The 15,665-nt window shown below is 38.9% G+C and overlaps 1 protein-coding gene across 1 annotated transcript in view; it reads left to right on the forward strand.

Annotated features, from left to right (window-relative positions):
- Window positions 1-15,665, forward strand: part of GAS6 (growth arrest specific 6) — a 67,932-nt gene that overhangs the window by 31,221 nt on the left and 21,046 nt on the right. Inside the window, exons 5-6 of the mRNA XM_042457326.1 lie at window positions 10,996-11,118; window positions 13,088-13,210. Of these exons, the coding sequence (XP_042313260.1) occupies window positions 10,996-11,118; window positions 13,088-13,210 (246 nt within the window). The remainder of the gene's footprint in view (window positions 1-10,995; window positions 11,119-13,087; window positions 13,211-15,665) is intronic.

Genomic DNA, 15,665 nt, shown 5'->3' on the forward strand with positions numbered 1-15,665 from the left:
AAATAAACCCAACAGGTGATACAGTGGTTTCTTGACTTGTTCCAAGAAACCAAGATTGTGCTTGAATAATGTAGCAATAAATTATTAATTAAAAAATGGAAATGAAAGCTTTCAAACTCCTTTTTGCAGTCTTACTTAATGAGAAAATGGAGTGTATGGGGCTCGACAGACCGCCTCAAAAGGGCAGCCTGTAGCTGCCAGTTTTTATGCTGCAAGGAGGTTGTACTCTGTCAGGACTAAAAGGAACCAGCTAAAAACGGGTTCTTTTTAGTCCATTTGCTGGGCGCTATTGTTGTGCCATTGGTACACTTGTGTGCACCGATGACGCATGCACGGCACGGTGACATTTGGATGCTGCGCAGCACCTGCATCATCATGGCGGCCCCCATGTGAATGAGGCCACGCCCTAATGGTGCCAGCGGTGAATGGTAGGGCGCGGGAGCATGTGGACGCTCCGCATTCCTGAGCCCTAGAATCAGCCACAAACCGCCGCTCTCCGGCAGTCTGTACCAGGCCTAGAAGTCCACAGCTCTGCTGGTCACCTAGGCTGGCTGTTACTTGAAGAGGTTTGAGGTTATATAATATTGTATATAGTGTTTTAGCCAATGAAAGAAGAGGCTGGGTGCTATAGTGGTGCCAGAGGAAAATAGAGAGTAGCCTAAAATGCAGTTTGTGTTTCCAGGGTGGCAATTTATAATCCCCACAAAAACATTTCAGTAGCAAGCAGCTTGAATAGGCAACGTGAAAAAGTCAGTTTCACTGGTTCTGGAGGAACTCATTTGGGGACATGAGTGGTTGATTAATTTTAACAGAATGGGAAAATGTGTGTACGGGTACTAAATCAGAAAGGGAGACTAAGGCCTGGTACATACTTCCTGGATGTCTGGAGCGGCTTCCCTGCGGAGGAAAAAGAACCTGCAAAAATTGAGTTCTTTTAAAGCCACAGGGGCAGCATAACAAGTGCGCCATTGGCACACTGGTTACATAAGTGGCGCACGGCAACGTGCAGATGCTGCGTGGTGCTTACGTAACAATGGTGGCGCCCGTGTATACAGGACGCTGCCATTGTTATGACGCCATGCCATACTACAGTTAGGGACTGTGTGGTTGCTGTGCAGTCCCTTAACCCTAGTATGGCGCAAGCATGGCACTTTAGCGCTGTGTGTACCGTGCATAAGGAATGGAAATATGGTCTAAGAGGTGTGATTGCTTAATAAAGGAAAAGAGCAAGCTGTGGAGGTAAATGAATAGAGGAGGTTAAGAGAAAAAGAATAGGAACAAAGTGACTTAGAAGGAAATAAATCTTAGAAGAGGTTGGGGAAGCCTCAAAGATGAAGCTTAGGGACAAGAATGTGTCTTGACCAGGTATAGGATTTGAATAGAAAAGATGGAGAGTCTGGCAACAAAGAAGGTCAGATATGAATTTCACGCTAATTAGAAATGTCTACAAAGTTTCTAGCAGAACACAATGTAGCATCGTATATGTTATCACCTCACAGATTTTTCATGCAAGAACATCTCAAAGCTACCTACATATCTACTTTTAATCCTACAGTTCTTCCACTGTAATCTATAAGCAGTATCCCCTGCAACAGAGACTTAAAAAGTAAAAAGAGTCCAAAGCTAGGATCAAAAATGAGAAAAGACTGTAAAAAAGGAGAAAAAAAAGCAAAGCTGTACACCTATGCATGCTTAAATGAAGTGTAAAATTATATTTAGGATTCGAGTACAGGTAAATGGGATAAGTGTGGTCCAAAACACACTGCAGAAATGATTCAGTTTGAGACTGCTTTAACTGCCCTGGCTCAGTGCTAGAGAATCCTGGGAATCTTCTCTTTGACAGAGAAGGCTCAATGCTTCACAGAACTACAGTTCCAAGAATTCCCTAGCACTGAGCCAAGGCAGTTAAAGCGGTCTCAGATTAGATTATTTCTGCAGTGTGTTTTGGACCTGTGTTATCAAGCAGAAGTTATCAATAGAAGACAACAGAATACAGGGATATGATGAGTTAGTTCTGCCTTATGGCAGTTTTAGCTGTTGCTTTAAACTGGAATGTATTGAGCAATAATATACATTCCTCTTTTAGCTCCCTTTAAATTTAGTAAATATTTTGCTGAATATTTGTAGGAAAAAAACACAGACCACATTCCTGTCCTGTCAGAGACCTGCTTCTGTGTGATGTAACTACAGAGCTGAATGAATAAAAGGGGAATGGAAATTGCCTTTTTAATTCTTCAAACCTTTTAACAAGGGGGGAAAAATCAATTTCAATGGAACTATTATGTAATGTTTGGGCTGTATTACAGTGTTTTTATTTTGGAATTCCATATCTCATATCCAACAGAAGTCAACAGTTTCGTACTTCTTGGCAACAACTTTTCCTGCATTTGGTTTTGTCCCTATTACTTTTGATTAGCAGATCATTTTCCAATTACAAATTTAAAAGAGATTCACATTTGGGTGAAAAGGTTTGAATAAAATATATTACTTTGCTTCGAACTTGACTTTTTATTTGTTCTAGCGATTTGGCCATTCTTTTCAGTTGAAAGGAGTTAAATTATTCTTTGTTTCCAAACAATTAGAAACCCATAATGAAACTCAGACATGTTTTTATCTCTCCATCCCTTTCCACTCCTTGAAAAAGTTGTGAAACAATTATTTCAAGGCCTACAGAAGGACTCTTTGGGGTATATTCAGCATGGTTTTTCCTATTTCCATTTCCACTGTCTTTTCATCTCATGCCCACTTGCTGCAATGTTCAGTCTCCATTAAACTGTGTCCAGTTTAGCATATTCCAGAGAATTGTACAAGAAAGTACAAGGAAAGTGGTCCATTGGTGATGTGTCAATGTTTAGTTGTTTCCCAGGGTAAAAAAAATAAGAAACGAATCATTTGTTTATTTATTTGATTAAAACATGCTTTAACTTTTCAAAGTTTAAAGTGGCTCTGGGGCCTTATGTTTTACAAGAAAAACATATTGAAAATTTGAGGCGGTGGTCACAAAGCGCAATTTTGCATTTTATTGCCACTTTCAATTTCACCTCTCCCACTTCCATCATTACAGGGACCAAGAAACTGAATGATACCCTTGATGTGTCTGATAAAGTGCACTCTACTCCAATGCTACTCAGAGTGGTGAGCCATAAACTAGTGCCGGTCCCTGGTTAGTTTCCAAGAACAAAGAAACATTGCCAGTAGGAACAAATATATTACAAGTCCCTGGCACGGGGGGGGGATGTAAGTGCCAGCCCTCCCTCCCCCCCCCGCATCAGCTTGGGAAGCAGTGGTCAGTTCCATGCTTTCTTTCCATGATATATTTGTTTATCTTAAAGTGTCATAAAGTTGCTTTTTTCTGCAGTCATGTGTCTATCTTTGTTACTCCTGTTGTCTTCTATATAAGAGCTTGAGGGGAAAATTCTAATATTTAAAAAATAGCAAAACGAATCTGCAGAAACATTTTGTATGGTCTCTCTTTCCACCCTTGTGCATAATTTTTCAAAATTATACAGTGATTATGTATGCCATTTGCGCCTCTGCACTATTTCATTGAGGCCAGTGTACTATAGTGGTTTCATTGCTGGACTATAAGTTTTGAAGAAAAGAGGTCAAATTCCTGCTCAACCACAGAAACCCACTGGGTGACCTTGGGACTCTCTTAGCCTCAGAGGAAGGCATGGGCAAACCCCCTCTGAAAACTGTTGATGTTGCCGCTGTTCTTGGTGTCGTTTATTTTGTATAGTACCATTGCTATACGTGGCACTTTACAAGTAAAAGAACAACGAAACAGTTCCCTGCTCTCAGGCATAGAATCATAGAATAATAGAGTTGGAAGAGACCTCAAGGGCTATCCAGTCTAACTCCCCTGCCATCAGGAAGACACAATCAAAGCACTCCCAACAGATGGCTATCCAGCGTCTGTTTAAAAACCTCTAAAGAAGGAGACGCCACCACACTCCAAGGGTGTGTGTTCCACAGTTGAATAGCTATTACTGTCAGGAAGTTCCTCCTAATATTTCAGTGGAATCTCTTTTCTTGTAGCTTGTATCCATTGTTCCAAGTCCTATTCTCTGGAGCAGCAAAAACAAGCTTCCTCCATTCTCAATATGTTGTTGTTGTCAGCTGCCCTCGAGTCAGTTCTGACTCATGATGACCTCGTGGATATCTCCAAGAATACCTATCCTCCACTGCTCTGCCTAGATCCTGCAAACCCTTGCCATAACCCCCCGATTTAGTCTATCCATCTACTTTGTGGTCTTCCTCTCTTTCTTCTATGCTCTACCTTTCCTGCCATTATTGTTTTTTCCAGTTATCCATGCCTTCTCATTATGTGGCCAAAGTATGATAGTCTCAACTTGATCATCTTTGCTTCCAAGGAGAGCCTGGTGTGATCTGTTCAAGAACTCATTTATTTGTCTTCTTGGCTGTCCATGGTATCCTAAGTACTCTTCTCCAGCACCACATTTCAAATGAGTTGATTTTCTTTCTGCCTACTTCCTTCACTATCCAGCTCTCACATCTGTACATGGTAATTGGGAATACAATGGCCTGAACGATTCTGACTTTAGTGCTCAATTGTATGTCTTTGCTCTTCAGTATCTTTTCCAGTTCTTTCACAACTGCCCTTCCCATTCCTAGTCTTCTTATTTCTTGACTGCAGTCTCCATTCAAGTCAATCCTAGATATGGGAATTCTTTAATTATTTCAATTGCCTTGTTGTCTAGATTGAATTTGTGTATTTCTTCTGTGGTCATTATTTTTGTTTTCTTTATGTTTCACATCAGACCTGTCTTTGCACTTTCATCTTTGACCTTCCTTATTAACTGTTCCAATTCCTGAATGTGTTCTGCCAATAATATGGTGTCGTACGCATATTTTAGGTTGTTAATGTTGCTTCCTCCTATCTTAACTCCTCCTCTTTCTGATTTGAATTCTGCTTTTCTTATGATGGATGCAGCCTTTCCTGACCCCTTTGCCTATTGGAAAACACTTTGTTTCCCCAAATTCTGTTCTGACAGTGGTCTTGTTCTTGGTACAGATTTTACATTAGGACTATCAGATATAGTGGCATGCCCATGTCTTTGAGTGGATTCCATAGCTTTTCATGATCTATACAATCAAATGCTTTGCTGTAGTCTATAAAACACATGCTGATTCTATTTTGGAATTCTTTAGAGCACTTCATTAGCCATCATATGTTTGCAATGGGGTGCCTAGTGCCACTTCCTTTTTTGAATCCTGCTTGTATAACTGTAATTGCTCTCTCCATGTATGTTTGGAGTCTATGCTGCCAAATTTTGAGCGTTACTTTGCTTGCGTGTGAGATTAGTGCTATTGTCCTATAGTTGCTGCAGTCTTTTGTATCTCCTTTCTTGTGAATTGGTATGTAAATCAAACGTTTCCAGTCTGTTGGCCACCGCTTTGTTTTCCATATTTGTTGGCGTATTTAAGTAAGCACTGTAGCTTTTCAATTGGGATATCATCTGTTCCCGGTGATTTATTTTCCCCCATTTCCTTTATTGCAGATTCCACTTCACATCAAATACTTAAACAGGGCTATCATATCACCTCTTACCCATATTTTATAATCTAATTAAGACATGACACAAAATGAAAAGAGGATGACAGTGTGGAATGGGATTAAGCCTAGAAGATAGTGCCTCTTCTCTCCCTCCAAGGCCATAGCAATGGCATTTGGGATGTAGTAGATAATCTTTCATCATCTTCTGGGCCTAGGCATCATAGAACTGTGCCTGTATCTTCTCCTCTGAGTCCAAGGCAGTGGCAGTTGAAATGGAGGGAGGATCTTAGCAAATATAGCAAAACAAAAAAACAAAAGCAAAACAGTGATAGGATCACCATAGGTTTACTATATGTTGGAAATGAAGGTACACAAAGAAACCAACAGTTTTGTTTGTTTTTAGTTCTCTGTCCATTCACCTACTTGATTCAGCATAAAATACATCTGCCTCCTAAATGTCTGCTTAAAAATATTGAAATCTGGACCCAGTAGAGGAAGCAGCTAGGTCAGGATACATGCAGAGATTATTAGAGAACAAGGAGGAGAGACAAATTAAATTATTAAGTGTGTATATGTGTGTGTGGTTTTGTGTTCTGAAATAACTTACATTCATATCAATAGTCAAGCACCAGTGAAATTTATGTACCGTAGTTCATATTTTCAGCTTGTATTTGAGGAAATAGAAGTAATTCTATTTAAAAAATAAAATAAAAAGCACATGCACATAAGGAATAAGCTGAGTGAAACAGAATTACTAGATCATTTCTACTTTCCCCGCTCTTAACAACACAGACAATTGACATCTGTGCTAAGAAGTAAGCTTCACTGAGTTCACTTCAGTAGGAAACAGTGTTTTCCTTAGTATTCAGAATGCTTTCATGTACATTTGTGTCAGCAATCCTTAACAACAGCCTGTAAAGTTAATATGTAAACCAAGAACTCACTAGGTTGCCTTAGGCAAGCTGCTGCCTTTCAGCACCGGCTTTCACATTTAAAACATTGAGAGATAGCACTTTGTCAAAGGCAACCTAATGTATTGTAGGAGATGTGGGATTTGAAACAGAAACTCATAGAATCATAGAGTTGGAAGAGACCACAAGGGCCATCCAGTCCAACCCCCTGCCATGCAAGAACTCTCAGTCAAAGCATCCCCGACAGATGGCCATCCAGCCTCTGTTTAAAGACCTCCAAGGAGGGAGACTCCAAGGGAGTGTGTTCCACTGTTGAACAGCCCTTGACACTTTACATCCTTAGCCACTAGATTATAACAGGGGAATAAGTACTAAAGTTGAATGCATGAATGCTGTGTAATTAGTGTGTAATGTGGTGCTGGAGATGAATGATGAAGATACCATGAGCACCCAAGAAGAGAAACAAATGGGGTCTAGAACAGTTCGAGCCCAAACTATCTCTGGAAGGCAGGATGAATAAATTGAGGCTGTCGTACTTTGGCCACATCATGAGGAAAAATGAATCATTAGAAAAGGCAATGATGCTAGGAAAGTTGGAAGGCAATAGAAGATCACGTGTCAGATGGTTAGAGTCAGTCACGGTGGACACGGGCCAGGACCTGCAGAGCCTGAGGTAGGTTGAGGTCACAGAGAGTCTCATTCACAGTCAATGTTGGCTTGAGAGCAGTTAACAAAAACAGGTACTAAAGGGCTAATTTGGAGATTATAAAAATGAGACTAGGATTACACATTTGCTTGTCCTTGTCTTTATCCACTAGAACTTTTAAGATTGGTTTATGTTTATGATTCATGTCTTAAAATAAAATAAATCCTTGGAAATCATAAGTGTGATCATTAGAAGGGAGAATGTTGGTTCCTTGCTATGTTTATGCCATAGAAAGGAGTAAAGTAACATAATGTGTGTTGGCTTTCTTTTTCTTTTTCTTTTTTCCTTTTTCTTTTTTTGTAGGATTTCAGTATTTCAGTGTAATATTGTATTTTTCCTTGCAAATGAATGGACTACAACACGTCACTATTCAAGTGAGTCCTGGCTTTGGCAAGATGGAAATAGCAATTCAGTTAGGTTTGCCTTGATGCAGCTGAGGTGTTTTGCTGCACTGAGTGTTTTAAACATGACACTATGATGATCTCAAGTGACTGAGACAAATAAGTGGTATTAGGAAAATGAGTTATTGTGAAACATTTGTCTGTTGTAGAGAGATCTTGTAGCACCTTTGAGACTAACTGAAACCAAATCTTCTGAGAAAGTAGACTGACCTCTTTGAATGCTCATGCTGCCAATTTCTTTCTTTCAGTTAGTCTCAAAAGTTCTACAAGATCTCTCTACGTACTGATTCAACAGACTAACATGGCTATATCTTTGAATTTGTCTGTTGTTATGTAACTGTTCTGCAACTTGATAACATAAGAATAGTGTTGAATTGTGGTGCACACCTGTAGCTGCAGTGTCTTTCAGACAGAAGGAGGGAGAGAAGATGCTAATTTTTTAACCTCAGCCCCCATCTGATAGGTCAAGTTGCGATACATGGAGACTGTCTCCAATACACAGTATGGGGGACTAATTATACAAAGTAGAGTAATCTGAAGAAGCCAGTTCCTCTTCTAACTGTGACAGACTTTGCCACTATAATATCATTTGACTATATTATTGGGTTGTAATATACCACTCTCAGCCTACACATGTGCACACACAACAAATTTAGGAAATTCTGGTGGAAGAAGTATTCTTAAGCTACTCTTCCTAACCTATGACTATATAGCAGGATTATTGTAAGCCATTGTAAGAATAGTCCTCCTCCAGGTCATCTGCAATTTGAGGATAACAGCTATGGAATTTACATTTCCAAGACACAGTTTAAAAACAGAAGCATTTATTTAAAAATATTACATGGAAAAAATGCAATAAGAAGTCTTTTCTCTCTCACACGCAAGAAGAATGTGAAAGAATATTTGGGTTTTGTTGTTATGGGGGTAAGGAGATCCGCTTTCTATTGTCAAAATACCAACTGCCATAAAGGCCAGGATTTCTCAATTCTTTCCTGTTAAATAGCTGCCAGATCTTTCCTTCTAACAAGAAAATAACAAACATGATGTCAAAGTAACCAGGATGTCCTGTCTGCTGACAAAGGAATTGTTGGTCTACTACCCGGTTGGGTTGCTATTTCTGTTACATTCTGCTGAATAGAATATATGTCTTTTAAGAAAGGAAGAAACATGTTGGAATGATTCAGATACCACAGTAAGCCGTTACAGTGATACAGGCTGCTTGATCTCATCTCCTTCACCTTTCCTGTAAGTGGCAGCTACTAAACCAGCAATGGACTTTCCACAAGATCAACTCATTTTGTGACATGGGATTGTTCCTTGTTTACATGATATGAACAACGAGTGAAAGATTTGTAGCTAGTGATTAATCAGACACTGTTACAGACATTAACAGAAAGTAGGATTTTGGAGTTTCAAGCTATAACTATTAAGGATGTGCCTGCTTTTGGCAGACTAGTTATATGTTGTTCCTTAAGAATTAATAGCTCTTTCTGGTTTCTGAAAACAGAACATTGTGTTACAATTCAAAATAAGCTTTTATTACTACAGGATGAACTCTGAAGTATTCTTTGTTTAGGCTTAGGATGTAAATGACCTCCCAATTCAGATAGAACTTAAAACAAAATCAAATTAGAAATGAGAATTGAGAGATTACCATTTTAATATGTATTCAGACAGCCTTCCCAAACTTAGCACCCTCCAGATGTGTTTGACTACAGTCCACATCCTCCATAAGAGGCATGCCCACTCATGCTGGCAGGAATGATGGGATTTGTAAACTAGTTGTCCATATGGTACTAGATTTAGGAAGACTGTAATAGAATTAATAAGAATGAGTACATTAACAGCCATCATAATCCTTGAGTAGACAGTTCCTACTGTTCTGTTCAAAGCCATGTTGTGCTAAAAGCCTTTAGAAAAAAACGGAAATTGTTGGCATGTACACAGTATTATATTATGTCCTCTTCTTTGATCTCCACTGCTGGTAGTAGAAGAAAATCACACAGACAACACACCTAGACTAGACTAGACTAGACTATGACTGTGCAGCTTGACAACTAGGGATGCAAACATTTGTGTACTGGTAATTAATTAAAAGTGTACTTTTCAACCATGGAGAGTTGATGAATGCTCCTCAAGGGTCTTTCCCCTTCTCTGAACTAGCTTAACTCAAGGCAAGAACTTCATGATCCATTGTGGACTGAGGCTAATGGCATGGGTGGAGGGGACTGTATATATAAGCAGTACTAGAAGGATATTTTGCAGATGGAACATATAAGAATGAGGGATGCTGTTAGGGATCAATGCAGATTGTTAGATTGCACTGCTGGTAATAGGGTCATGCTGTATGCTTATGCATGCACCTGCATGTTTATGTAACCTAGAGCTGTGTTTTATTTTTGGTATCTGTGTGGCTTAGGCACACAGGTATTTGGAGGTGTTTATATACAGTATTTAGTATTATATATATATATGTTGGATTAACTGGGCTGATTTTTCATCTCTGTAAAAATAGTATACTCAGCATGTCCTCAAGTCTGCTTTTCCTCCATTCATTGAACATATTATTTAACTGAAGATGTATGTATAGAATTCAACCATTGTGGCATCTTTTAAATTTAAAACAGTGCTTTAACTATTTAATACATAAAATACTTAATACTGCAGGTTGAGTATCCCTTATCTGAAATGCTTGGAACCAGAACTGTTTTGGATTATGGGTTTGTTTGTTTGTTTGTTTTGTTGTTTTTGTTGTTGTTGTTTTTGGATTTTGCAAAATTTGCATGTAATGAAATGTCTTAGAAATGAGACCCAAGTCTAAACATGAAATTCATTTGTGCTTCTTATACACCTTATACAAATGGCCTGAAGGTAATTTTATAAACAATATTTTTTGAGCATGAGGCTAAGTTTGTGTACACTGAAAGCAAAGGTGTCACTATCCCAGCCACCATGTGAACAATTTTAGATTCTGGAGTATTTTGGAATTTGAAATCCCAGAGGAGGGATACTCAACCTGTACTACATTTGTTCTAGATTCTACCCCAATACACACACAGAGATTAAGAGAGAGACAAAGAGAGAGAGAGCTTGAGGGCTTCAGGTAAGATAGCTGTATTCTAGAAGTTGTAAATGTGTCCAGATGTTTTGCTTTTGTGTGCAAAAAACATTATAGTCCAATTTTGCAATGCATAGTTTCTCAGAATCATGACTTCAAAGTCAGAATGAGGATGGTAAATTGAGAAATATTTTCCTATAGCATGTTTTCTTCTTTTGAGAGGAATTTCTCCAGGACAAGCATTGCTGATATTAGTTTGGTAAATCGCACTTTCTCTGTAATTGGACAGATTGCTTAGAAAACAGCATAGTCTGGTAATGTAATGCTACTACTTTTGTTTTGTTGATTTTATGACAGTAGAAGAATAAATACTTTATACGGTGTGTCTCACCCACCTCCAGATTTGCCAAACCAGTGTTCACCTAGTCCTTGTTATAAAGATGGCACTGTATCATGTGAAGACTTGAAAGGTGGATATCTTTGCCATTGCAAACATGGCTGGCATGGAGACAGATGTGAAAAAGGTAAGCCTGGCTCTGTACATTGCATGGTTCTGTGTTCCCTATAGTGAAATGGATGTAGCTCAGCAGTGGAGTATGTGTCTTGCATACAAAGGTGCCAGGTTAATTCTGTGGCCTCTCCAGGTAGCATAGGGGAAAGTCCACTATCTGAAGGGCTGTTACCAGTCAGTGTAAAAGCAATAATGGAAAGATGCCTCATTATGTGAATAGACATGACAGCAAGAAAAGAACACCATGCTGCAAAAGAACTGATTTATTAATTGCTTTGTCTTACTTAAAAATGCTTTTTGGGGGTGAGTGAAGGGGGAAAGTCTTAGGTATAACTTAGTTTGTTGTCTCATGTGACTTTTAAGTCACAATAGAAGTTTGATAATACCGTCTTTGATTATACCTACTGCACAATACTGTCTTCCTCTTGTTGCTGCCTTGTCTGCCAATTGTGGTTAGCCTGCACCTTGTCATTGACAGGGAAAATTTAATAAATTCTCAGTTGCACTAGTCCACAGAGCTATGGCAGTTTCAGGATTATGTGGCCACATGGTGTCAGTGGGCCCAAACAGACTGGCCAAAATAAAGCTGCTTCGGGTCACTTTGAAGGTATGCTGTTTAAATGAGACACGCATCTTAAGAGACCAGAAGCTGCGGCAAATCTGTGCTCCAGTCCTTAGGACTGGAGCGTGGCTTTGGCACAGCTTCCGGCCTCTTAGGACACATGCGTCATTTAAACAGCACACTTCCAAAGTGGCTCAAAGCAGCTTTATTTTGGCCTGTCTGTTTGTGCCCAGTGTCTCTTCCTCTCCTCGGTCCACCCTTCCTTTCACTATTCCAGAACTTCTGAAGGTATTTGTTGTTGTTATTGTTTGCCTTTATTTCTAAAAACCACAGAGTTAGCATAACTCCGTAATTATGTTAAGAAAAGCAAAAACACATACACACAAACAAAGGTATGCTGGGTAGGGCATAGGGTGGGGAGGTGAGGTTAAGTATGAGCACAAGAGACCAGCAACTGTCCGTACACACTAATGAAGAGATGTGCAGAAGGGAGCATTCCCAAACCCTTATGTATGCACTTCCCTTCATTAACATGGTCACAGTGAGAAGGGGTTATATTATAAAAGTCTTTAAACTTGTTGGCTGGTATGACACATGTAATAATTGGTTTACTTTTAGCATCTTTTATTACCAGCTGATTTCTCAGCTGCTAAGGTTCTTGCCCATGTTGTTTTTCCCTTTTCTCCAGCAGTAGAATACCAACTTGAGAATTAAAATAGATTTAATTAATGCAAAGTCAAAGGCTTTCACAGCTGGAACTCATATTTTTTGTGGGTGTTTTTTTGGGCTATGTGGCTGTGTTCTGCAAGAGTTTATTTCTGACATTTGGCCATCATCTGTGGCTGGCATCTTCAGAGAATGCTGGCAAGGGAGTGAGTGGGGTTGTGTGACCCTTGGTTGTGGAAGTGATTTACATGTTAATCTCTGTGCTGATCTATTGTGCCTCAGGGTGACTATTTAATTAATGATCCATTGTCCACCCAAGGTCAGGGGAATTGCCCAGCAGACAATGGATCATTAATTAAATAGACACCCTGAGGTGCCATTCAACAACAGATCAGCACAGAGATTAACATGTAAATCACTTCTTCTCGACCAAAGGTCACACAGTGTGTGTGTGTGTGTGTGTGTGTGTGTGTGTGTGTGTGTGTGCCAGCCAGCATTCTCAGAAGATGCCAGCCACAGATGCTGGTGAAATGCCAGGAATAAACTCTTCCAGAACACAGCCACATTGCCTGAAAACCCTCACAAAATCTATAGATTTAATTAATTTGCATGTATATTTTGAATTCATGACCTTTGAAATTTGAAATCTGTTATCAGTGAGAGAGAAAGAAGGAGAGGGAGAGATTGGCTTGAGTTACTTTCATCCTGATCTGATATGATTTTTAATGTGCCAATAATTTTTATCTATTTCCAGATATTGATGAATGTAAAGATCAGCATGGTGGTTGTAAACACATTTGTACCAATAAGCAAGGCAGCTATCATTGCTCTTGTTATAATGGCTATGCTCTTAAAAGTGACAATAAATCTTGTGAAGGTAAGACATGAAGCAGTTTACAGGACTTCTGAATACTGTTTGACTCTGCATGGAAAAAAAAGCTACAGGTGTGCGCCTCAGTTTATAAAGTAGATGCATTTCTGAGTGTTACTTTTTAAACAGAAACTTTGCTACCAGAGGCAGAAATAAGATGGAAAGAATAGCGATAGATTCCTACACCCACAACAAGAGCAGTTCAGTATGTTTCAGCAAATTTTTCATTCAAAAATAATACTATGCACATGTGAAATGAAAACATGGCAGGTAAGGCTTGCATATGTAAACAGAAACTCTCAGGCTTCTTCAAAAATGTATCTGAGGATGATTTTTGCAAGTTGGTCTCATCCTCCCCCACTATTTTGCTGTTCACACATAATCAGTTAAGGATTTTGGTGACAGATGCTTTTTATCTTGCCTATTTTAGACAGGAGTGCATATCTTACAATAGGATCTACAGTAGAATCCCATTCTTTCTCAGCTCAAGCTTTATTGCACTGATTTGTACTGTATGACACACTTTTGTAACCTGACACTGAAATTCTCTTTGTCCTTCATCCTGCTTTCAGTGCTGATGTTATTTAAAAAACAAAACAAAAACCTTCTACCTAGATAGAGGACCAGGAGGAAAGGGGGGGGGGCTGGGTAAGCATAAAAAGATTTTGCAAAAAGGATCTTCTTTGTCAGATGCTTTGTCAATGGAGGTACAGTATGGCTGTACAGTTGGACCTTGTTGTCTGGTGGAATTTGGTTTCAGCATCCCCCATGGATAACAAAATCTGTGGATGCTCAAGTCCCATTAAATATAATGTCAGAGCAAAATTGTGTCCCTTATATAAAATGGAAAATCAAGGTTTGATATTTGGAATTTATACTTTTTTGGAATATTTTCAAGCCGTGGATGCTTGAATCTGTGGGGGGAAATCCGTGGATAAAGAGGGCTGACTGTATTTTGATAATCATATGTAGCCTTCTTCCCTCCTCCCTACTGCATGTAATTATTCTTTTCCTGGTGGGAGGCAAACTGCATAGTTTTCTGATTCATACAAAATGGCAAATGAATACTTAAATGTCAGACCCAGAAAGAGGCAGGAAATTTCCATGTACATGTGCAGGAGTGAGGCAGAAGCAACAGATATTATTCCTGAAACACACCAAAAAGTTATGCTTCCTTTATTTACTATGGATAATAATGCATTGATCTTTCAGCATAGCTTCCATGCATACCCAGAAGGTTTTTGTACAAGTGCCATTGAAATGAGGGAAAGCTAAACATCAATGCTGAATAAAAATTACTTGCAGTAATATGAATAGGTTGCCATGCTATTTTGTGCAGGAAAAAAGTGTGACATCTAAAATTTTAGTAAGTGAATTGTGCATACAAATGAACTTGCATATAATAAAGTGGGTTCTAATGCATGGGACACAAAAAAAATTGTATTAGTCTTGAAGATGCCATAGGACACTCTTTTTTCGTTATTAATATGTTAACACCGAATACTAAACAGACCTGATAGTAATGTTTCTTATTTTCTTACCACTGTGATTTAAGATTTCAGTATGAAGAGCCAGGAGTGCATGCTCAGGCATGTCTGTAGCCACACCACAAAACTATTCAACACCATAGCTAAGTGGTGATTCACAAAAGATTTCTGTGTTGGATTGTGCCAAAAGTGCCTGGCTAACCAGTTCTCTCTGAAATTGCAAAGCAGTACCTGGCAAAGTATACTGTAATGTAATTCATTTGTTTTTAGTCTTGCTGTAGTGGATTGTATTAGAGTATAACATAGAGTGGGGGTCAGAAATATGTGAATCATGTGAATTCTGGTGCAGGTATGAATCACTACCAAGATTAAAAGTTTAAGAAATATTTATTAAATGCTCTGGTGACAAGGTGATGGTAAATTAGTAACTATAAGATTGTGGTTTCTTTCCTGTTAATGGCTTCAGTGGTCTAAGAAAAATGTGTAACATTAAGAATGTGTTGCAAAAAGTAATGATTGTTTGTCCTGCACACTGAAACAAACACTTCCCTCCCCAATATAATATTGTCAAATTAAAAGGCAAAGAGAGAACAGAAGAGCAAGACAGCACAAAAGAGTAAAGGGGGGGGGGGGATGTTTTCCCACCTTATGTTTATCTACTTGCTGCTTGGAAACCCAGTCACAGGAATGGGAGAGCTTAAGTTTAGGAATTCTAATTTGAAGAGGCCTTGGGAACTGCATTTTAGCATTACACAGGACTGAGGCAAAGTTGTAATTCTTACCAATTTTGATATATCTTCACTAACTATACAAATTATGTACACCATAGTATATACTTGACATACTTTGAGGTATACAGAGTACAACTCAATAGTATGTTATCAGAAGCAGGTCCCCAAAACAAGAGCTTGGGTTGCCCACCAGAGCTTAGTTTTCAAAATTTACTGGAATTTACTTTAATAATAACTACTCTG

Source organism: Sceloporus undulatus, chromosome 3 (genome assembly GCF_019175285.1).
Source record: "Sceloporus undulatus isolate JIND9_A2432 ecotype Alabama chromosome 3, SceUnd_v1.1, whole genome shotgun sequence".
Lineage (NCBI taxonomy): Eukaryota > Metazoa > Chordata > Lepidosauria > Squamata > Phrynosomatidae > Sceloporus > Sceloporus undulatus.